General features: G+C 38.1%; 1 protein-coding gene across 9 annotated transcripts in view; it reads left to right on the forward strand.

Moving 5' to 3' along the window:
- The window catches only part of AOX1 (aldehyde oxidase 1), a 46,203-nt gene extending 25,013 nt beyond the window's left edge, over window positions 1–21,190 (forward strand). For 5 of the 9 annotated variants that reach the window (XM_030018251.2, XM_041124340.1, XM_030018253.1 and 2 more), the window contains 15 exons: window positions 772–896; window positions 2,379–2,512; window positions 3,798–3,885; window positions 5,505–5,591; window positions 7,744–7,935; window positions 8,239–8,466; window positions 9,542–9,637; window positions 10,343–10,471; window positions 10,969–11,043; window positions 12,744–12,796; window positions 14,870–14,984; window positions 15,546–15,611; window positions 16,197–16,385; window positions 17,838–18,005; window positions 19,046–21,190. In XM_030018251.2, the coding sequence (XP_029874111.1) occupies window positions 772–896; window positions 2,379–2,512; window positions 3,798–3,885; window positions 5,505–5,591; window positions 7,744–7,935; window positions 8,239–8,466; window positions 9,542–9,637; window positions 10,343–10,471; window positions 10,969–11,043; window positions 12,744–12,796; window positions 14,870–14,984; window positions 15,546–15,611; window positions 16,197–16,385; window positions 17,838–18,005; window positions 19,046–19,096 (1,796 nt within the window). In that variant the 3' untranslated portion in view covers window positions 19,097–21,190. Of the gene's footprint in view, window positions 1–771; window positions 897–2,378; window positions 2,513–3,797; window positions 3,886–5,504; window positions 5,592–7,743; window positions 7,936–8,238; window positions 8,467–9,541; window positions 9,638–10,342; window positions 10,472–10,968; window positions 11,044–12,743; window positions 12,797–13,686; window positions 13,733–14,869; window positions 14,985–15,545; window positions 15,612–16,196; window positions 16,386–17,837; window positions 18,017–18,398; window positions 18,502–19,045 lie in introns of those variants that run through there. The other 4 variants (XM_030018252.2, XM_030018257.2, XM_030018254.2 and 1 more) reach the window with 4 other exon arrangements.
- Window positions 21,191–22,464: the final 1,274 nt, after the last annotated feature.

Raw genomic sequence — 22,464 nt, forward strand, 5'->3', positions numbered from 1 at the left:
TGGTCCTGCTACTACACTCAAGCTTTCTGCATCCTCTGTCCTTGAAACAGAATCACAGAATAATTAGGCTGGAAGGGGGTCATCTAGCCATCTAGGTTAAAGCAGGTGCAGTTAAAGCAGGTTACTAAGGGCCATGTCCAGTCAGGTTTTGAATAACTCCAAAGATGGAGGTTCCACAACCTCCATAGGCACCTCTTGCAATGTTTGACCACTTTCATGGTGAAATTTTTTTTCTTATATTGAGTTGGAATTTCTTGTGTTCATTGCCTTTTATCCTTCCATTGTGCATCTCTGAGAACAGTCTGGCTTGCTCTTCTCTACACCGTCCCATTAGGTAGTTGTGGACAGGAGTAAGATCTTCCCTTAACCCCTTTCTTCTTATGGTTGAATAAATCCAGTTCTCTCAGCCTCTTCTGATACATCCTGTGGTCCAGCACCCTGACCATCTTGGTGGCTTCCTTCTTGACCTGGTCCAGTATGTCCATGCTTTGTTTAATTTATCATGTTTTATTTAATATTGTCACCACTTGTAGGCAATATTGTTTTACTGTTAATCAAGTTCTGTTGATGCCACTGGAACAAGACCAATTTAATCCTGCAAGGAGTTTCATCTGTGTTTTTATTTTAGATGATGCTCATTCATACAAGAAGCATCATAAGATTTGACACTGATTACCATAATTTACATGATGATGTGCAGTTAGTTCTTTCCTGGTTAATTTCTTCTGTCCTTTTCCCTCAGTAACACTCGTGTTTTTCTCTTTGGATCAGGGGAGATTCGCATTGGGGGACAGGAACACTTTTACATGGAGACTCAGAGTGTGCTTGCTGTTCCAATAGGAGAGGATAAAGAAATGGATGTTTATGTGTCAACACAGCATCCAGCAATTATTCAGGTAATACAGAGCATTCTCAGAGAAAGTGGTTGAACCTGTGACAATAGAGCCTTTGAAGTTTGGTTTCCAAATCCATTTTAACAGTTTAGAAGCAGTAGGAACATGAAATTGCACATCTGGTTTATCCAACAACAGCTGCTTTGTAGTACTGCTGTATCCTGATAAACACTGACCACTACACCGTGAGGGTAAGGAGGAAGTAAAAGGCTCTTATTTCCCTTTGAACAAAGTACCTCATGCGTCACTATTGTAGGCATGAAAAACTCCCTGTGGAGCACTGAGGCTCCTCCATCTCTGTTAGCTTTCCATTGAGGTGAGGAGCAATCAGCACCCTGCAGAGTCAGAGTCTGCTGAGGGTTGGATCAGTTCTAATGGCTGTAGGTGAGACTGCTGCTCCATACCAAAATCATAATCGTAGAATGGTTTGGCTTTGAAGAAACCTTTAAAGATCATCTAATCCAACCCCCTACCATGGACAAGGTTATCTTTCACTAGATCAAGTTTCTCAAAGCCCTGTCCAACCTGACCTTGAACGCTTCCAGTGATGGGGCATCCACAACTTCTCTGGGCAACCTGTTCCAGTGTCTCACCACCCTCATTGTAAAAAATGTCTTCCGTATGTCCAATCTAAACCTCCCCTCTTCCAGTTTAAAACTGTTGTCCCTTGTCCTGTCAGTAGAGGCCTTGGTAAAAAGTCTTTCTGTTTCTTATAAGCCCCCTTTATATATTGAAAGGCCACAATAAGGTCTCCCTGAAGCCTTCTCTTCTCCAGGCTCAACAACTCCCACTCTCTCAGCCTTTCTTCATAGGAGAGGTGTTCCAGCCCTCTGAGCATTTTTGTGATGGTAAATGGTAAAGCAAATGCTGACATAGCGTATGGTCTACATAGCAATAGCTATGGTGCATGAAACTGATAGTATTTCAGACTCAACAGTGGCATTTTGTGTTCAAAGCCCAGTTCAGCTCCTTTTATCATTTCCATTATTATTGTATTGCCAGTAGCCAAGAAGCGTGAAGATCTTTGTGTTTGAGAAAATCATTTGAAGCAAGAATATTCCTGATACTAGCAAGACCTTAGACTATTAAGAAACAAATAGTTTTATTTGAATTAAAAATTAAAATCAAACTTAACGATCTTAGTAATAAAAATAATAACTCTATTCTAATCCCTTTTTCTTATACCTGAAGCTTCTTACTGTTTAGGTAATGAAATCGAAGGGTATTATTCTTCACTCCTGTCCACGGCCATTTCACAGGCTCCATGGTAGAGATTTTAAATGTGAACACTGCTGAGTGTTTGTTGTTGTCTTTTTCTTGCTTTTTAACCTAGGGTAAAGGAAAAATTATTTTCATCTGATTTAAAAAAACACAAAACAAACTAGAAACATCTATGGAGCCCTTTTCTAGAAAAGGTTTTTATTTCAGAACCTAACTTTTTGGCTTAGTTTGTGTTGGCATAAAAGATTAAAACTGGTTTTACAGGAGATGGTAGCTGCAAGTTTAGGTGTTCCAGCCAACAGGATCATGTGCCATGTTAAACGAGTTGGTGGAGCTTTTGGTGGGAAACTCCTGAAAGCTGGCTTACTGGCATCAGTTGCTGCAGTGGCAGCAAACAAGTAAGTGCGGTACATGTGTATTGGGATATGAAGAGAAAATGGGGTGAACAAGTTTTGCATTTTGGCTAAAGTGCTTTCTCCTTTCCCAAAGTTGCTAGGCAAAAACTCATAAAATCCTGACTGTTCACATTTTGTAAGACTATTCAGTGCATTTCTTTGTTTTGTTTTGTTAGACTGCTTATGTTAAGCAGCACTAGCCTCAACTAAATTAATGGTACTTGAAGAAATTGGTATTAGTATAAGCTAGAAATATTCTTGAAATATGTCTATTTCTGAGCATTTCAAAAGGACCACTCCCTAACTACAGAGGCTTTGTATGTACATTCAAAACGTGACATTAACCATCCGGATGTGAACTTTACTGGCACAGCATGATGCAGAAGGAAGAGTTCATGAGTGGAACTGCTTTTAAGAACAAGTAGTTCTAGTTCAGTCCCCAACATCTTTCAGACAAAATTAGCTTAAATCTATTAGATATTATGGTTTTGCTAATACAATTTGAATTAATTTAGGAACCTTAACACATAAAGCTTCATCCCCCACCGTCCAAATTTGGCAGGATAATATTGGCAATTAGCTGTCAGGGGGTAGTAACCTCTTTTATAAGCGTAACTGATATCCTGCAGAATGCATATCAGGCTACATACTGCCTTAGCCAAAATCATCTTGTAATCTGAGTGGTTAGCTCAATGCATTTCTCTCGTTACTACTGTCACTGTTGTACAAACTGCTCTTGATTATTTTTGGCCATGTTATCTGTGTTTTGGATTAACCAGACCATGCTAAAAATAATATTTTTTAATAGTTTAAATAATCTATTTTTATTGTTATGAATTTATTTTACATCTTATTTCTGGGTTTTTTTTCAGAACTATTTAAAATGGTATATGCACTTGTAGACTAATTTTCATATTCTCATTATTATCCATGTTTTGGTTTTATTCCAAGGCACCCTATTTCAGTACAGTTCTGAATAGCTCAGAGGCGACTATGTCTTGCTTAAAGTTGAATGCTAACTGCTGATAGCTATTTCTTCAGAAGTTTGCACTGAGTTATCTCATTGGCTTTCAAGAGATGAAATGAAAATTCTGACATCATTGTAAATGCAAAAAAAACCCCCCAACTCCAGACATAGCTGTAAGCATATATTTAAGCCTATTAAAGTTAAGTTTAATCTAAATGCATATTTATATGCATGGCTAGATCTGAATACATGATGAATAGCCATCTTCTTAATAATATCTCTTATTTTGACTGAAATTTGACTTTTCTTTTGTTGATTTAGAACCAGCAGAGCAGTCCGTCTTATTCTGAGCCGAGGGGATGATATGTTAATCACTGGTGGCCGACATCCTTTTATTGGTAAATATAAAGTGAGTGCCACAAGAATTCAGTGAAAAAGTACCTGCCCATATTCTGTGAATAGGTATTTCAGTGTTACTGGTTAATATTTGCTCTATTAATGAAAATTAGTATAATCAATTCAATTTTAAAACAAAACTACTAGCCAGGAAACCAAGAGATAGCATTACCGTACAGCCCTTTCTCTGCTTCTGCCTCTGCTTCTGCCTCTATCTCTGCTGGGGCGTTTTTTGGGGTTTTTTCTAGTCCCTTTGTGTCCTTTTCCTTTTATAGCTCTTTCTGTCTTTCTGTCTGGGAATGGGAAGCCAAACTAGCTCAGACTTCTGCAGAAGTTTATTTTAAAATGTCCATATGGTTACGTTCACACAAAGGAGCAGCTAGTTTTTGCAGAAACAGTGTCATACAGGAAATCTCACCCTGTGGAAGAAATTAATCTCTTCCCTGCTCATGCACTGTCATCAGTCATAACTATTCATTAGGACAATTTCTGCCTTCTTTTCCATCTCTACTACATAGGTAAAGTAAGAGAGATTTTGTAAGATGCTTCCCTTAAGTTGAAAATGAGCTGTAGCTCATGTTGAGAATTCAGGAACTATTAGTGGCAACAGGTGAAAAGAGAGATGTGAGATAAAGATAACATTTCTTCATTAAGAAAAACAAATGTCATACTCCATCTGCCAGACACTGTTCTTACAGTCAGAGCAGAGTTTGACTTTGTCTACAGTGAACATTCCTACATGACAAGCTTACCAGCCACCTCAGGCAATACTGTCATGGTTTAACTCCAGCCAGCAACTAAGCACCACGCAGCCGCTCACTTACTCCCCCCTCACCCAGTGGGATGGAGGAGAAAATCGGGAAAAGAAGTAAAACTCGTGCGTTGAGATAAGAACAGTTTAATAGAACAGAAAAGAAGAAACTAATAATGATAATAACACTAATAAATTGACAACCGTAATAATAAAAGGATTGGAATGTACAAATGATGCACAGTGCAATTGCTCACCACCCGCCGATTGACACCCAGTTAGTCCCCGAGCGGCGATCCCCCACCCCCACAACCCCCAGTTCCTATACTAGATGTGACGTCCCATGGTATGGAATACCCTGGTGGCCAGTTTGGGTCAGCTGCCCTGGCTGTGTCCTGTGCCAACTTCTTGTGCCCCTCCAGCTTTCTCGCTGGCTGGGCATGAGAAGCTGAAAAATCCTTGACTTTATCTAAACACTACTTAGCAACAACTGAAAACATCAGTGTTATCAACATTCTTCACATACTGAACTCAAAACATAGCACCTTACCAGCTACTAGGAAGACAATTAACCCTATCCCAGCTGAAACCAGGACAAATACACAGGAAGCCACTGGGCTTCCCTGCTTCTTCCTTTCCCATGGGCTGATGTTGCTTGTTATATGCTGTACTTATACAGATCACAGATGCCAGGTGGGAAAACCAATATCTTAGGAACGTTCTTTCTCTCTTGCCCTTCTATAGTTTCAGTGAATGCTGCCCAGAAATTAATAGTGCAGTATGACCCTAATTGTGTGGGTTACATTCATTTTTGAAATATACAAGCACTGAAGAAATGAACGGATGCCAAAATATAAATAGGTTATTGTTGATCCTTCTAGGTTGGCTTCATGAATGATGGTAGGATCAGAGCTGTGGATGCCAAATATTACATTAATGGAGGATGCACCCCTGATGACTCTGTCCTGGTAAGGATTTTATAAGCTGACAAATCTTATAACATGGAGGAATCATTAGCTGGAAAATGATGAAGGCCAAATTCCCTTGCATATGTATTAATCATGTAGCCTTTTGATGTTTTAAAATACATAATACCTGCATTTGTGCCCGCCTAAAGGCTTAGGTCTACAAGGCTGGGAACACCTTTCTTAGCCTTCAGAAAATTCATAGTGATAGTTGTCCTGTTACTATCTCTATGCATTTCTGTACTGTGTCTGCATTTATTGTGCTGTATACCTCAGTTCCTCACTTATAGGTCTGCAAAGTATAAAATGTTGCTTGCTTTAATATCAGTCACTAGCTATTTGTGTTTGCATAGGCTATTCTAGCTGTAACTGAAATGTTTGTTGAGGTTAGTTACTATCTCTCATCTGCTTGTCATTGCCCCACCTATGGGTGGGTATTTTCTGCACTCTGAAATCTGTCAGTCTAACTGCCTGTGCTATTGCTGCCTAATCTGGTTCTGAAAAATAAGCTGGGTTAGAAAAAAATCCATTATTAAAAGCATGTATGTTAATGCAGATTACATGTCAGAACCATCTTAAGATGAAGTTATACAATGATACAGTGAAGCTGCTGGACCTAGAATTGGAGGCAGTGATAACCAAGTAACCTTTCCACCCAACTGCATCTCGGCTGCATCTGGAATAGCACATGTGATAACAGCCTAACTCTTTAACATTACTCCCTAATTAATTAGATCAATAAGAAGTGGTCTAGCTGTGTGATTCCATTTGATTCCATTAGTATAACATTAATAATTCAACACTTTTAAAAGGAGAAATAGGTTTATTGGAAATAAAATTATAAGCTTTACCAGACTTACAGTCCAGTTTTTTTTCTGGGCCAGTGTGACTTATCTGTGTGTTCCCAAGACAGTATTTTGGGATTTATTCTTTCTTTAGAGAGGACCAATTCTATGGGAGCCTAGCCCTAGAGAAAGCCAAGATGCTTGATGCTCATCTTAATAAAGGCTGGTCTTCCAACATGGGAATTGAATACCAGTAATATATGCTTAACTTAGTTATTGTTCAGTCAACAGTTAATAATATGTTTTAACTCTCTGTGATTGCATCAAGATTAGAACAGGCATTTCTGGGAAGAAACTTTGGCATAGCTAAGAGTTGTATTATAACAATACATTGTATTCACTCTGATTTCTCAATAACCCCCTTAAGACTGTTCAGCTTCACACACATACTTTCTCTGAAGTCCATAAAAGTTGTGGTCATAATAAAAAAAAAACCCAAATATTACTCTTTTTTTTTTTCCATTTGGCAAATAACATTTCAACTTATGTTTCCTAAGTGAAAAGGTAGCATTATATGACATTATTCATATGCATAATTATTACAGCAAAACTATCTTCAGTTGTTTCTATGCAGAAATGTTTTGAAATTTATTGTTTAAAGCTCAGTGGGAACAGTAGGGATGCAGGCTTAAATTTGCCATTCTGAGAAATCTACTTAACATTGAAGAGAGCCACTGGCCTCTTCATGAGGCATCAAAACATTTTTAAACTTACTAATTTATTTTGATACTGAATCATAGAGCCTAATTTGAGGTATCTAATGGGATTTTCCTTTTCTTATGTTTTTTGTTTGTCATGTGAAATCTCTAAAAGAAAAACATAAGAACCAGAAGACACTGTAGACTGCAGTATGCTTTCTGGTGGAACTAAACCTTAACTGTGAATTTCCATAGGATGTGTTAATTCAGAATGCTTTCATCAGTTCCTTTCATACCTCCTATTGCTTTAAATCTAATCTGCCTATTTTTAGTTCTGTGTGGCTTTTGATATCAAAGCAGGAGCAAAATCAATCATAAAATGAAGTATCTGTTACATCCTTAACAACTGACCAGCACTCAACTGCTAGTAATATCAGCTGTGTTCTGTGAATAGCAAAAAAGAACTGAAAACTAATATGCTGCATGAGAAATGTATCAATAAAGTCTGTATGTGTGCATAAGAGTATTCTTACTACCAGTGATTGACAGAAACCCAATTTTAAGCTAATTGTCTGAAGTTAAGGTCTTTATATGAGATGAGGAAGATTTAAGTATGAATTTGAAAGAAGCACTGTTCTGACATTTAACTAGAACTGTTTGTCCCCACCTCAGGTAGCAGAAGTATCCTTATTAAAAATGGACAATGCATACAAGATTCCGAACTTGAGATGCTGGGCTTATGCCTGCAAAACAAACTTGCCATCAAACACAGCGTTCCGAGGGTTTGGCTTTCCCCAGTCAGCACTGGTGACAGAAACGTGGATAACAGGAGTTGCAGATAAAACAGGCTTATCACCAGAAAAGGTGATGAAATGAAGGCATCTTCTCTCCTGAAATGAAGTCTATGCAGTTGAAAAGTTAAAGCCCTTTAGATTAGCTCAACTGTTTGAACAAATCTGTTCTAAGTCAAATGTAATTTGTCCTAAAATTCATATTTTTTTAAATCAGTTTCTGGTTGTTAAATGAATAACATGCTCTTACAAACTGAACCAAACTGGTAATTGTTCAAAAAACATACAGTAATCTTCTTGTTGTCTACTAGTCCCCTGAAATGGTCAGTCTGCCTTTAACAGGATTGTGTGATAGCTGTTGATTTTATTATTTCAGATTAGGGAAATAAACATGTATAAGGAGAACGAGCAGACACACTTCAAACAAAAGCTTGATCCACAAAACTTAATACGGTGTTGGAATGAATGTATGGAGAAATCTGCATACTACAGTAGGAAAAAAGCTGTCAATGAATTTAACCAACAAAATTACTGGAAGAAAAAGGGGATTGCCATTGTACCAATGAAGTTTCCGTTTGGACTAGGCACACGTTATCTTTCTCAGGTTGGTTTCTTTAAAGAATAAGTGAGCTAAGATTTTTATCCATAGAAGATTACAGTTACTCTACCTTAGGATACAAAACAAATGTGTTATCTTTCAACTTCTGGAAAACTGTCATCCTCCTAATGGTTGTTCCCTGAAGGCTACGCTAGCTTCTAGCTCTCTTGAAGCTGAGATCAAAGTGGTTTGGTTTTCAGGACCCAGGCAGCTTGGACCCTGCCTACTTAAAGGCCAGTCCTATCTCTTGTGATGTGGTATTGGTATAGATGAGTTGAACACTTTTAGGAAAAGTTTTTGAGGACTGATGGCAAAGTGTTCATTGGATAAGTTATCCATTCTAGAAACAGCTCCGAGCTTACTCTTTCTGACCACGGGGGTACTATGAGATGCTGTTCTTAAAGACTTTACTGTTTGATCTCATCAAAGACGAAGTTTAAGGAACAAAAGGACAGTAGTATTTTTGGTCTTTGTGTTTGTTTTTTTTAATGTAGGTGTCCAGTGCTTCTGGAATAGACAGCATTTTATCAATTGAAAATTAATTGACTGGCTTGTAGCATATCAAACTGTCTCTGTTCAAGACTAAAGTCACAGGGTCTTTGTAGTCTACAGTGTTACTTCCATCTGAGTACAGGTGGAAAATCTCATTCAGAACCTTACTGCTGTGTCTAATGCTGACAGCCTGCCTAACCTATGCTGTTGAAAAACCTGTGTCCAAAGGCTCTCAAACACCAGTGAAAGAGAAAATGGAATTGACAGCAATTTGCATGTACGGCCACTAGCAAGGGAAGTCCTCCAGCTTCTTTTGGAACCACTGAGGTACTGTTACCAGGTATAGATTTATTTTAGGATCTAGCAACAGAAAAAGCAGACCTCCAAGGATTTGTATTTTTTTCTTTTGAAGTTCATTACAGAGGAAGAGCAGGGACTAGCATTCCAAATTTTGCCTTCTATTCAAAAGCATTGAACAGATAAATTGAAATACACTTCAAAACTGTGTCTGTCTATTGATTCATCAATTCATTACCATATACAACACATTTTTCACTAGTCTAATCTTGATTTTGTTTTTCTTTTTTAGGCTGCTGCTCTGGTTCATATTTATACTGATGGGTCTGTGCTTCTGACACATGGTGGAATTGAAATGGGGCAGGGTATTCATACAAAAATGATCCAGGTAACAAATGATCCAAACAAATATTACTTTGTGCTTTATCTGTCATGGAGATAAACAGTGTGAAGGTTTTCTTCTTGGTTAGTTAGTGTACCGGTAGGACAGTTTCTTTATCAGCATAGCCACTGCTTCTTTGCATTGATAGAGCTGGAAAGCAAAGATACCTTCATTAAGAGTCATAGAGTCAGCAGGAAGGAAAAACAAATTTTTTTTTAATTCTTCCAATGGTATGTGAAGAGGCTTATTAGAAATAAGATTTTTTGGGGCTGATCCCATAGAACCCATGGTAAAAAAAGACAGTCAGTATTCAGATTAGTATACAGTCCAGACAATATTATTATGGTCATATTTGTTTAATGCCTAATTGAGAGTCAGATCTGTAAAGATGTCTATCAAGTCAATGAAAGCTTGGGATCTGGGCCTGCATAATTTGCGCTAAGTCATACCGGATATAAACAACAAAATTGGAACCGAATGTTGGACTCCATAGTCTCACTCCAGAGTTTGAGTACAGCTAAAACATTGCCCTTCTTTTCTGTTTCTTGTACTGACAAACTGGGTAGAATGATTTCGGCTGCAGGTTGGAAGAGGACTTGCTAAAACTTTATCCTTCCTGGTATTGCTGACTTCTAGCAAGTACTGGGGAACTGTTGGAGTGTTTAGGATGTTTCTAAAACAGAGAAGAATGTGTTGTTCTTCCTGAAACAGGTTGCTAGTCGAGAATTGAACATCCCCATGTCATGTATTCACTTCTGTGAAACGAGCACAACAACTGTTCCCAATGCATGTGCCTCAGCAGGATCTGCAGGGACAGATGTCAACGGCATGGCTGTGAAGGTAGAGAGTAGTATTTAGTTTACAAAACACCCTATCCCTCGTGGTATTTAATGCCTACCAAACTTTAAGCACTAGGGATCCCATAGAAATCAAGTTTGAGATTACCAATAATACCACTGGAGATTGCCAAGAAGAAACATGACTTGACAGTTTCTCAGTAATGGTGCTTATGAATTTTCAGAATATGATCTGAGCTTTCCCCAAAAGACTTATGTTTGACAAAATCCTTGTTTCAGCTAAAAAACTAACTAGTCCTGTACAAATCTTGTACCCTGTTCCTCTTGTAAATCTACTGATTCATGCAGATTCCAGCCCTTGTAACTTAACCCTTTATAAGGTTTTTGTCTGTGCAGTTAAAATGACACCTCCTATCATACTTTTTCAAACCAAGATGACAGTAAAGCATATACTAATTAAGTACTAACTAGAACATATCTTGAATAGTACACAACTAATCTGTGTGAATTTTGTGTTATATTCTCCTGACTTCTCACCAGGATGCTTGCCAAACTCTTCTGAAACGCTTGCAGCCTATCATCAACAAGAATCCAAAAGGGACCTGGAATGATTGGGTAAGATATGTGAATCCTACTAAATGTGTTTCTGTGCTTGCAGAAACTGTGATATGTGTATTGTAGTCTATCTAATCTGCTCAGCCTAATAATCCTAAAGTTAAAAACTGTAGCAACACGTTATTTCACAGAAAGATGGAGTGTAGGTGCTTGGTTTAGATATGTGGGAAACAATCCCCAGATCATATCTAGTTGGAAAGGAGGAAAAGCTATCCGTGAATTGAAATTTGGAGGCACAGAAGTTTTTAATATACAAAAAATATCAGCTTGTGCAATAACATGACCCACCCCAGCTTACCTTCAGACAAGCTGCTGCCAAAAGATTGTCAGGGTATATATGTACATTGTCAGTTTTCCTACATGGCTGTTCTTTATTTTTACCAAATCAATAAAAAGAAGCCTTCTCAACTTCTTCCATCTCTCTCCCATATGCAGTATATCACAGAACTGCACAAAAGGTAGCAGGAGTCCTTGCTCCCATTGCTCTAATGTGTAACTCATTATAATATTAGTTACATTTGCAGTAGAGTAGTACAGAAATAGTGCTAAAGCTCTTTATAGAAATGGCCCCTGTCTGGTGCTCACTTGAAAATGGAATAGAGTTTTAGGGCGAGAAACTGAATTTTCTTAACTAAAAGCTTTCTGTTATAATTTCAACTATTTTTATGAAGATATGGCTGAGAATCTAGTTCTATGTATTGAGATTGAGATTGAGATGTTATTGTATAGATGCTATCTACGGCCTAATGAAAAGGACAATCCCTGCCTTGAGGCATTTACAGATCCAGTACACTAGGGTGTTTCTTCTCAAGTGATTAAACACTATAATAACTGAAAATGTAAACACTTTCTTGGCAGTAGTAATTCCTAGCAATAGCAAATAATGTTGGAATATGCGTGGTAGCTTGATAACTGACAGCTATGTATGCAAAGATAATCTCCTGTAATAGGTGCCAAATTAATTTGGATAATTCAGACACACCCAAAATGTTAGCAGAAATGGCTGACCTAAGACAGAATGTTAATATATGCAGAGAAGTAATTTTACATCTTGCAAAGTCAGTAAAGTACAATTAATTAAAAATAATAATTAAAAAAAAACCCCAACCCCCCAAAAACCTTCTTGACTTGTAAACTGAGTAAATCTAACATGAGAATCACTGAAAGGGAATAGATTTGGGACCTCATACTATCATTTTTACCCCTGGCAGAAGAACACTGCAAAGAGCATTTCTCTTGTCAACTGTCATTTTTGTGCAAGTAGGTCATGCAGATCATTTATGTCAGTGACTTGTTAATTGAACAGATCTGGTTGACAAAGAGGGACCCATTTCTATTGAACTTGAGCAGAAAAAATTGAGCAGGACCCTTTCTGACTACGGCATTACCAGTAATAAAGATTCTGCAAGAACACCACTGTTGACAGGTCTATTCCTTATTGTATTGCCAAAAGAATTCAGATTGCTCATCCAAACTGGGTTTAGTACTACAGTATTAGGCACCATGTGCAGCTAAACATGCTTAACTCAGCCGGTCTTCCTTTCTTTACAATTTGTTACAGTTTGGGTTTTAAGTAAATATATGTAAACAAGTGAATATATATAAGTAAGTAAATATATGTAAATTAAATAAATATATATATGCTGTGTTCCTTCCTGACTCCTTCCTTGGTTTACCACAAACACTGATATATTTTACAGATTAAAGAAGCTTTTGAACAAAGTGTGAGTCTTTCAGCTACTGGCTACTTTAGGTAATACATCTTTGCTCCTTAAAAATGCATAGGTTAGACCAGGACTGATTTCTGAAGATAACCAATGCCGTGAATAGAAGATCCCATCCAATAGTTCCTTCTAATGGCTCAGCTTATGTTTTATGTAATTCTTGCATATATGGGGGGGTTGGAGTATAAAGTTTAAGCGCTAATTTATGCCTAGCCCTATGTGGACTCTCTAGAAAGTATCAAAAGAATATTTTATCCCATCTTTGCTCCATGATTTGGCCACTAGCAAACCAGAAAGCATCTAGAAAGTGACTGCTGCCTGTAACGGTAGGTATGCAAAATGGGAAAGAGTTTATTTACTGGAGGCTGCATTGCTACAAGCTATAAATATTGTTGTACTACAGATTATTTACACTTTTACCCACAAACATGATCACGCCGAGTTGCATGACAGGAAGAACAAGTGGCAGCATTAGAATATTTATCCAGCACACACCTGTATTTAGCAACCAGGTGCACTTGTAGAAAATTAGGCCCATTTAATTCTAGATCTGAACCTTAAGGTCAGTTTTCTTTAGAGGAAGGAGAATTTAAAATGTCTGGGTGAGTTTAAGAGAGATCTCATGGTAATCTATTTATTTTTAAAACTAATTTAGGAAACAGATGTCATGATTCAGCACTAATTGAAAGCTAGCGGGAGACTTACATGAGAAGTGGGGTTGCTCACTGAACCTAGTTTTGGAGTCATTGTTTTGACCTCTTTGCTTCTGGAGCCTCAGAAAATTCCCACCATATATACTCTTAGATGTGGATTTATTCACAACAGCATCCTATTGTAGGACACAGTAATCTTAAACACAATTCCCACTAGTCTCTCTCAATGCAATCTCATGGTCCTTTTTCTCCGAATCCTTTCACAGTGTTTTTAAAGAACCAGAAAGGAAAAATTCCTGTACTGTAACTCAGGTGGGATTCAAAGCAAAGCTTCTCTCTTAGCCTGCTGGGCCTTTTATCTTCTCTTCCTTCACCTGTATTTACCTATTTATCAATAGCAACTTTTCAGGTATTCAGGCAGCCTGGAGTAAGTTGAAGAGGCACTTTGCAAACCCATAATTATTTAAAACACAGAGAAAAGCCCAAACAAAATGTCCCTTCCTGCTGTTAAGTCTGTTCAAGTATGTTTTCTGCTTATGCAGCCCTTTAGGAACGTTGGTATCTCCAAAGCAATGAGCAATAGTCATACATTGCTATTAACATTTGATGGTGTCCAAAAACATCTGCAGATCCCTGAGCATCAAATCCTGTATTGATCTAGTTCTTATCCAGTCATATCCTCCACATCCAAGAATCTCCAAGCCAGCTGAGGTAGATGGCATGTGAGAAGTTGAATATGTGGATTTTGTGTATCCCTTTTTCAATGCACTGTTCAATGGTCTGAATTACACTATAACTGTTTTATGGGGTATAATTTTAAATATGCTCAACAAAGACATTTCAGTCATACATGGTCAGAAAATATGCCTTGGTCGCATAGTTGGGAAATACCGCATTTCACTGTCCTTTTGTGTCCATTAAATTTACCCCATCAGTCCTGACTACTATAGTCTCCTCAGTTAGTCCCCCCTCCCTTCTAAGTAGTTACACCTTTATTTCAATATTCCTATTTTAACCCTCTTACTCATTCTGTAGGCAGTTTCTGTAATTTTAACTCTTTTGTTTCTCTCTTATAAATTATTCTTTCATAGGTCCTGACCAGTTTTCATCCCTTTTTCTGAATTCCCTTATGTGCTATTACCTCAGCAACCATTACCTTAAGTTTGTATTCAAACTCGATTACCATGTCTTTATTAGTATATTTCTGAGATTATGCTGTCTCCTAAACGGAAATACCTTGCTTGTCGGCTAAGTTTTATATAAATACCAGCTCCATCAAACCTAAACTACTAGTACTCTGTAGGATTTCATGGAATTTAATTGTTGGGGTTCTGACATGTTATTTAAGATTTCACTTGAAGTACTTTCAAACTTTCATGTGCTCATCTGCTTTGTTATGATGCACACATGCATTGGTTTTCTTCTTGTGGGCTTTGTTTCTTCTGTCAGAGGTTACAATGAAAACATGGATTGGGAGAAAGGGGAAGGACAGCCATTCACATATTTTCTCTATGGAGCTGCTTGTTCAGAGGTGGAAATTAACTGTCTAACAGGAGATCACAAGGTAATAACTGAGTGAGGTGCTCCAACAATCACTCGGGTTTTGCCTTAATAAGTCACCTGTCTTCACATGATAGGAAATATATCAACAGTGTAAATGCAAATTACAGGTGGAACAGAATGAAAGCTGTGCAGTGTTAACCAGCTTTTGGCACGTCTCTGTTAATGTCATATGGGTTCACCTTTTGGATTACGGCAGACATCTAACATGTTCTTTGCTTGTTCTTTCCCTGTTTGCCAGCAAACAAATTACAGCAGGCTTTTGATCATCTAGACAGCTAAATGTCATAGACTGCTGATCATATGCCCTCTAGCTGTACTTATTTATGTGGGGATTTCCTTGTGCAATGGGAAAAATCTGGCAGAGCTGCCTTCTGTTAAAGTTGAGACAAGCCTATTTTGCTTGTAATGGGCTATTGGAAATTACTTTGAGATCGTGTACATGGAGGGGCCTCTGTCTTAGCATATGTTGTAACAATGAATACCAACTCTAACCTACATTATGTTTTAATGCCTCCACTCCATGCATCTCTCTCAGTAATATGCATTTGCATTTTATTGACAGAACCTCAGAACAGACATTGTTATGGACATTGGATACAGCATAAATCCAGCTGTGGATATAGGACAGGTATTCCAAGAATTTCCTGCTGTCTTTTTTCTGTTAGACTGATAGCCTTATCTAAAGTGAAGATTACCTAATTAATTCAGAAAATGTTAATTTCTTACTAGATAATAAGTCATAGATCATATTAGAAGGTCCTTTACTTGTAGACTTGCCCCATTTGAGTCAGTGTCAGAGCTTTGTAGATGTCAATGAAGCTTGAATTTTACCTATGGTGTAGTACTTCCTGTATGTATATACGCCCACTATCTATCTGCTGACTTAAATCCTGTTCATGATCTACAGTCTCCAAATTCTCCTGTTGTTTCACCTGCCTTCCCCACTTGATAGCAGGGAAACACCTTTCTTCATTGCAGGCTGGTCCACAGATCTCATCACTTCATCATGAAAGCATTTGTCTCTGCCTGGTATGAGAGAGGAGTGTGAAAGCTTTTCCCATCACGGTAGCCCCCAAATGTTGAAGAATTCCATTAGGCAAACAGGAAAGAAAATGGTCTTCTAACAGCTAGTGGTACAAATCTGTTCTTGCCAAAGTTTTACCCATTTTACCAAACATGGGAACATAAATGCTATCTTTTTTCTTATTTAAAGATTGAAGGTGCCTTTGTTCAAGGCATTGGACTGTACACAATGGAGGAATTAAAGTACTCTCCAGAAGGAGTCCTCTATACTCGGGGTCCAGATCAGTATAAGATCCCTGCTGTTTGTGATATTCCAGAACAGTTTAGTGTTTCCCTGCTGTCATCTTCCCAAAATCCTTATGCCATCTACGCATCCAAGGTAAGCAAACCATCACACAGCCTAATTCTTAGATCCCAGGACGAACAGAGAAATTGCTCCGATATAAAATATATACAAGTTTTCAGTTCCTCTTCTTTAACATTTCAAACAAGTGTCCATGAAATTGTTTTATTTATGACATCAGGGAAACTAATATGAAAAGATGTAATGTGGGATATTGCTGCATATCTTTCATGGTTGGCAAGTAGTAATTTTAGGGTTTTGTTAACAGACCACACACAGAAGCTGCAAGCTGAATTTAAAACCATACCTTTAAAATGTGGTGATATACTGAAGGGTTAGAATAAAAATACCAAAGAAATTGATGGAGAAATCATGACAATAAGAATGTGCAGCTTACTTATGTGTGTTATGCAATAAGAAATAGGACTGTATGTGTGTATTTATATGAGAGAGTGGCTCAAGTATTCAGTTGGTATAATCATTACTTCAATTTACACAACCAAATATTCTGGCCAGTTGCATATAAGTAGTAATGGTAAATCAAGATGAAGGTAATTCTGCAAATTTCCAGCTGTTTCAAGTATTAGGTATGCTTTTAGAATATGGTAAAATAAAACAGCATGACAGGAGGAAAAAAGCATATTTTACAGCAAAAGTTACTAAAGAACAAATAGGTCCTTTAAAATTATTTAAAGCTGTCTCAGAAATACATAATTAGAATAGTATTTGTTTGAAAAAAATGTCATCTAGGTGAAGTAGTTACATAGTTGATTTGGAGCTGATCTACAGAGCTGATGCTAATATCCCTCTTCAAACAAAGCTTTTATCCTTTTCTGTGAACTTATCTCCTATAATTAACCTTAAAATTCACTGTAAGAAGGTGTGATTCGATCTTTATGCACCATGTTTGGGGAAGACGTTCTCAGATTTTAGCAAAGGGACAAGTAAAATTCAATTGCAATATCCCAATCCAGTCCAGATTAAAATGTTCAATACCACAGCAGTGAGAGAACTATGGAATAAGGGTGGATTTGACCTATCTTTGAGATAAGGAAAAATGTGAATCTTATGTCAGAACCAGTGAGAGGATGTCAAGCCCACTGAGGTCAGTGGTGTTTGGTCCGCATGGAATTATCATGAGTTCAAGCTTTGTTTCTTAGTTGTATCTGTACCTAGGTTTGGATTGGTTTAATTTTATCTGCTAGTTATTCTAAATTTCAGTTTAGCAGTGAGCCAAAAAGATTCTAAAATCGATAGCCAATATTTGAAATCAACCTTTTTAGCTCCCTGAAAGCAGCTACCATCAGAAGACTTGGTGTGATCTAAGCTTGCTTCCACTAAATCTAGAATAAGTTTCCTTACTGAAGGAGAAAACACTTTTTAGAGTCACTGACTTTTAAGCTTTTTAGTTGATATTGAAATGGCATGTACTCCTCTCATTTGCTCAAAACCTACATCTATTTGACTTCTTTTTTTTTTCTTTTTCAGGGGATAGGCGAAGCAGGACTTTTCTTGGGAAGCTCTGTGTTCTTTGCTTTGAGAGATGCAGTAACTAGTGTGAGGAATGAAAGAGGACTGAAAAAGACCTTTGCACTGAACAGCCCTCTGACTGCTGAACAAATACGGGCAAGCTGCGCAGATGACTTTACTGAGATGGTAATAAGAAGGTGGGGGAAGGGTCTGTTTAAGTATCTCTGGGTAGAATTGCATACTGCTTTTGGCACCCTTGAATGGTGGGCTGCCTAATGATGTCTCCTATTGGTCATGCTTTGTATACAGCAATATCATACAGCTCCTTGTAATTGAAATGTCTGGTAACAGGTGTCACTCACACAAGTTACTCCAACAAATGCCGTTCAAGCATTGTATTGGAATTTCCCTGGTTTTTTATAATCTTTTTTTTCCTTTGAAATTTATATAATTTCACAATCCCCTCTTTCCCTGAAGTGTCCTCCTTTCTTCTGTATGTCAAATCATATAGAGGATTAAATAGCTCATCTTATTGACATGCAATGGATCAGCCTCCAAGCATTTTCAGTCTCCTTCCAGGTGCTTTCCCCCAGTGACTTGCACTCTGGCACTGTCACCTCATTCTGGTACTCCTTGCTATGCCCAGTACTCTTTGGGAGAAAAATAATTAACTAAGAGCTAACAAAAGGATACAGAAGAAAAACAAATGAGGCAATACACTTCTTATAATGCTGATCCTTTATATTCTATGTTTTCTGCAACTGTTCACTAGTCATATTCCCACTGCTATTACAATTCTTTTTCTGTGTAAGTTTTTATTTAGCCTATGACATCTGTGAAGCAAGGTCCTTGTCAGCATATAAATCCATACTGTGCCTGAAGTTCTGCCATAGAAACTCTTGAGCTCTCACTCACAGATTACTCCTGTAGTATTTCTGTGGTCATGGTGGGGCATCACTGGCCCCCAAATCAATAGGTTCATGGGCTTACTCTCATCACAGGAGCTTGCGGGAGGTGAGGTCCACCAGTGCAGAGACCATGCTTCTCCATCCCTGTGTGTCCCTGACCCCAGTTATCACTGACCTTTCTTCCAGCCATCTTCTGTAGGTATCTCCTGTAGAACACTGTGAAATGACTTGGAGGCACCTCGTAAGGGCAATATTGGGAGTTTGCCAGTCAAATAATATTAACAAGTCACTCTTTTCATTTCTTGCTTGTTCTCTTAGATGAAAAACAATGAATCTGCTTCTTCCACTCCTCGAGCCATATCTGTATGAATGACAAACCAGAGTGCACAAGACCTGAATGGAATGGAATGGAAAACTGATTTTCTGCCCCAAAACACACTAATCAACACACAGATAAATGTATTTTCTCATTTTCTCATTTTCAGAATAGAATCGGCTACCAAAAATATGCACATTACAACTTCTATCCTTATCTTCATTCTCCATCCAGTATATTCATTACAGTACTTCACTTAAATTACTGTATTTAATTGCTAGAAATACATCTCCTGCATTTGAAGCATGTATCTTCAACAAGCTGCTGAAGAGCTCAGCTCAGCTCAAATGCTGCAGGAGAAGAAAGTTAGGATGAAGTATGTTAGATAACACTGCCACTTATTGCCCTTAACAACTTCGTATGATAAATGGCTTTTTAATGGCTTCAGCTAATTTTCTAATTTAGATTTGAGTCTTGCAGTAGAGTATGAGTGCAGAGATCTTTGTCTGTTGAAGAATCAGAACCTTGTTTGTTGGATTCAGTCCCTTTTTGATCAGAAGTGATGCTCTAATTTGTAGTAAAGCTGCTTTAGATTCTTTAGGCACAGACATCTTTGTGCTAAAAACATGCAAGAAACAAGAGTTATGATTTTCTTTTGCTATGCCAGGCAAATTGCTATGGCTGACCTACATATATAGGAGATGAATTTATCCCAAATGTTGGAAGAGTCACTTAGTTGCAATTTCCACCGGAAGCTTTCTTTTTCTCATGGAGCAAGCCAAAAGCCTCTGAACTTAATGGGAAAATTCACATGGAGTTCAGTGTGCTTTGAATAGGAGACTGGATGAACCTGTCTCTGGGAAGGATTCTTAAGCAGTGCTTAATCCTGTGCTCAGGACTATATTAAGCCATAAAAGTACAGTTAAGAGCTTTCTCCCACTCTTGACCGCTCCTGTGCTAAAGAAGGTAGAAAAAACATAATGAGATCAAAAGATGATCTGCAAAGACCAGTCATCTGATGCTGCCTAGGGTGCAGTGGGATTAGACCACACCCAGGTAGCAGCACCTGGAGAAAACAGGAAACTATAAAGCAGCAGTGTATTAAATGGTAACAGAAATTCTGGTGTTATTAAGTTTGAAGTATGTATATATTTGCAACCTAAGATGAGAGCAAGAAATTACACAGAATATATCAAAGTTAATATATTATGAAAGCTCCGGCCAAAATACTCAGATTTCAGCATCAGAATCCACAATATTGAACTGACTGAGAACTTCAGCCTTTCTCCCTCTTGAAGTGCAAAACTGAGATTTCAGTTCTGAATGCACAAACACACAAATACACAAATCTCCACGGTATTTGAATTTGGGGCTTTGATCTGGGATACATCCTAACACAGAGGAAACACTTCACTTTTTTATTGAGTCTACAGAAGTTACCCAAAGTAACACCTGAAAAATTGCAGCAGGTTCTTTGATAAGAAAGTAGAACTGGGAAAAGGAGTAGTTTGTACGTTCAATGTGTGGTTTCAGTGAACCTCTGCATCAGTTATTCCTTGCTGAGCATGGTGATTGCTCTTCCAGTTACTTACAGGTCAGATAGCTCCACAGCCATGAAGACTGCCATTTGTAATGAAAATAAATGGCTTTGATTTGTTTGACATGTCAGCCTGTAGGCTCGTATTATTTCACTGCTCCTCAGTTTTCCACATACTGTTTTCTCTCCTTGCCTTCCATCACTTTTAGGAGTTGACACTGTATCTGTAAGAGGAATCAGGTTAGTAGGTTAAACTGTTTTTGCATTGGCTATTAAGATATGAAGTCTTTATTGTTTCAATTTGTTTGTCTCTCTGTAACCACTATGAGTAGGTGAAATTCAACTGATTAAACATAGGTGTCTAGACCATTTTAGATGTCATAAGGCAGCAGAGGCATAGGAGACCACAGGACTGGAAGATATGACATAGCAACTGGAGGCCAAGCAGGTTATAGCAAATCATCTGAAGTGGTGCTAGAAGTGTGGTTTAGGCAGCTGAAGGCCCATTGGTTTTTGCTTCTTTTTCTTCACTCTTCTTTGTATGAAATTGGCCTTTATATATTGTAACAAAGTCAATAAATCAAATAAAATGTGAATGCTGCTGCCATAATTAGTTTTTCTGATTTGAAATATCTTCTTAGTTTCACTGCATGGGCTTGTTAATGACAGCTCACAGCCCCAGGTATTGATAACAGCCCCAAAACGTGGGTAAATCCTGGGATATGCTGAAGCAGGGAGCATATAGATCTACCGAATTGTGGGGAAGGTGCATTGTCTGTTGTTCTCCTATGGACCTATGCATCAGCACAGGTGCTGGTTAGTTCCAGACAAGCCAAATCTAGTAAAAATCATAGCCCAACCCTTGCAGACAATGATGTCTCCCCACCCGTGGTGCAGAGGTGTTTGTACTCCAGGGATTCATCATGTTCTAGACCCGCACTTTGTTTTCTGTTGTGCAGATCACACATCTGCTTGTCAGTATTTCTCAGTTATTATTAACAAAGATTCCTCCCTGCCTCTTCACAAGCGGTGCTGCTGTCTGGTTGTCTCAGTAAAATCTATACATGTAGCAAACATGGTTTGTTGGGGTTTTGGGGGGCTGAAACATTAAGCCGTCTCCTGGATTTTAGGTGTTTGAAAAACTGCATGGAAGCTAGAAATATCAGCAATTAAACAACCTGACAGATGATACTATGGCTACATGGGATATTATGAAAGAAAATTTCTTAGACTATACAGGTGTTAAAGAGGGGGGGTTTGTTACATTTTTAATATTTTTTAAAATGTGCAGACTCAGGGGTCTAGATAAGCAGAAAGGTTAGGGCTCCAAAGGCACTGACACATTGGATGGCTATTGACACGTTAATGTGCACTGTTCAGAAATACCCAAATTGGAGATGGTTGAGAAGAACTCTTTCTACTTATTTTCTTCATGAAGGAAGTGTTTCTATAACTATCCACCCTTGGTACTCCCATTCTGTGTGTGTGTAAGCTTAATCACCTAACATAAATACTAGGTTCTGGTTTGGAGACCTAATACTCTGAAAATTAGATACTGGATGGCCGAAATCTAGTATTGGGTCTGGTTCTTTCTCTTCTTAGGTCTTTCAACCTGCATCGTTGTACCTACAACATGTGGAATACTACAGCAGTGCTGCAGTTGGCAGGATCCATTAGGGCTTTTGCCTGCAGGACCTAGTGACTGAGATCACTTCAGTGCTTGCATCGTGGTAGCTCTCAGGCATACATTAGGGGCTAAAACACAAAAGCAGCAGCATATCTCTGCTGAGAATCATTTTCTTTCCTTCTAATGGGGAGTGGTAAAAGAACTGGAACTGACTACTTTGTCCTGCAAGCCTACTCTGACTCGAAATACAGAGACCT

The sequence above is a fragment of the Aquila chrysaetos genome, chromosome 6 (genome assembly GCF_900496995.4).
Source record: "Aquila chrysaetos chrysaetos chromosome 6, bAquChr1.4, whole genome shotgun sequence".
Lineage (NCBI taxonomy): Eukaryota > Metazoa > Chordata > Aves > Accipitriformes > Accipitridae > Aquila > Aquila chrysaetos.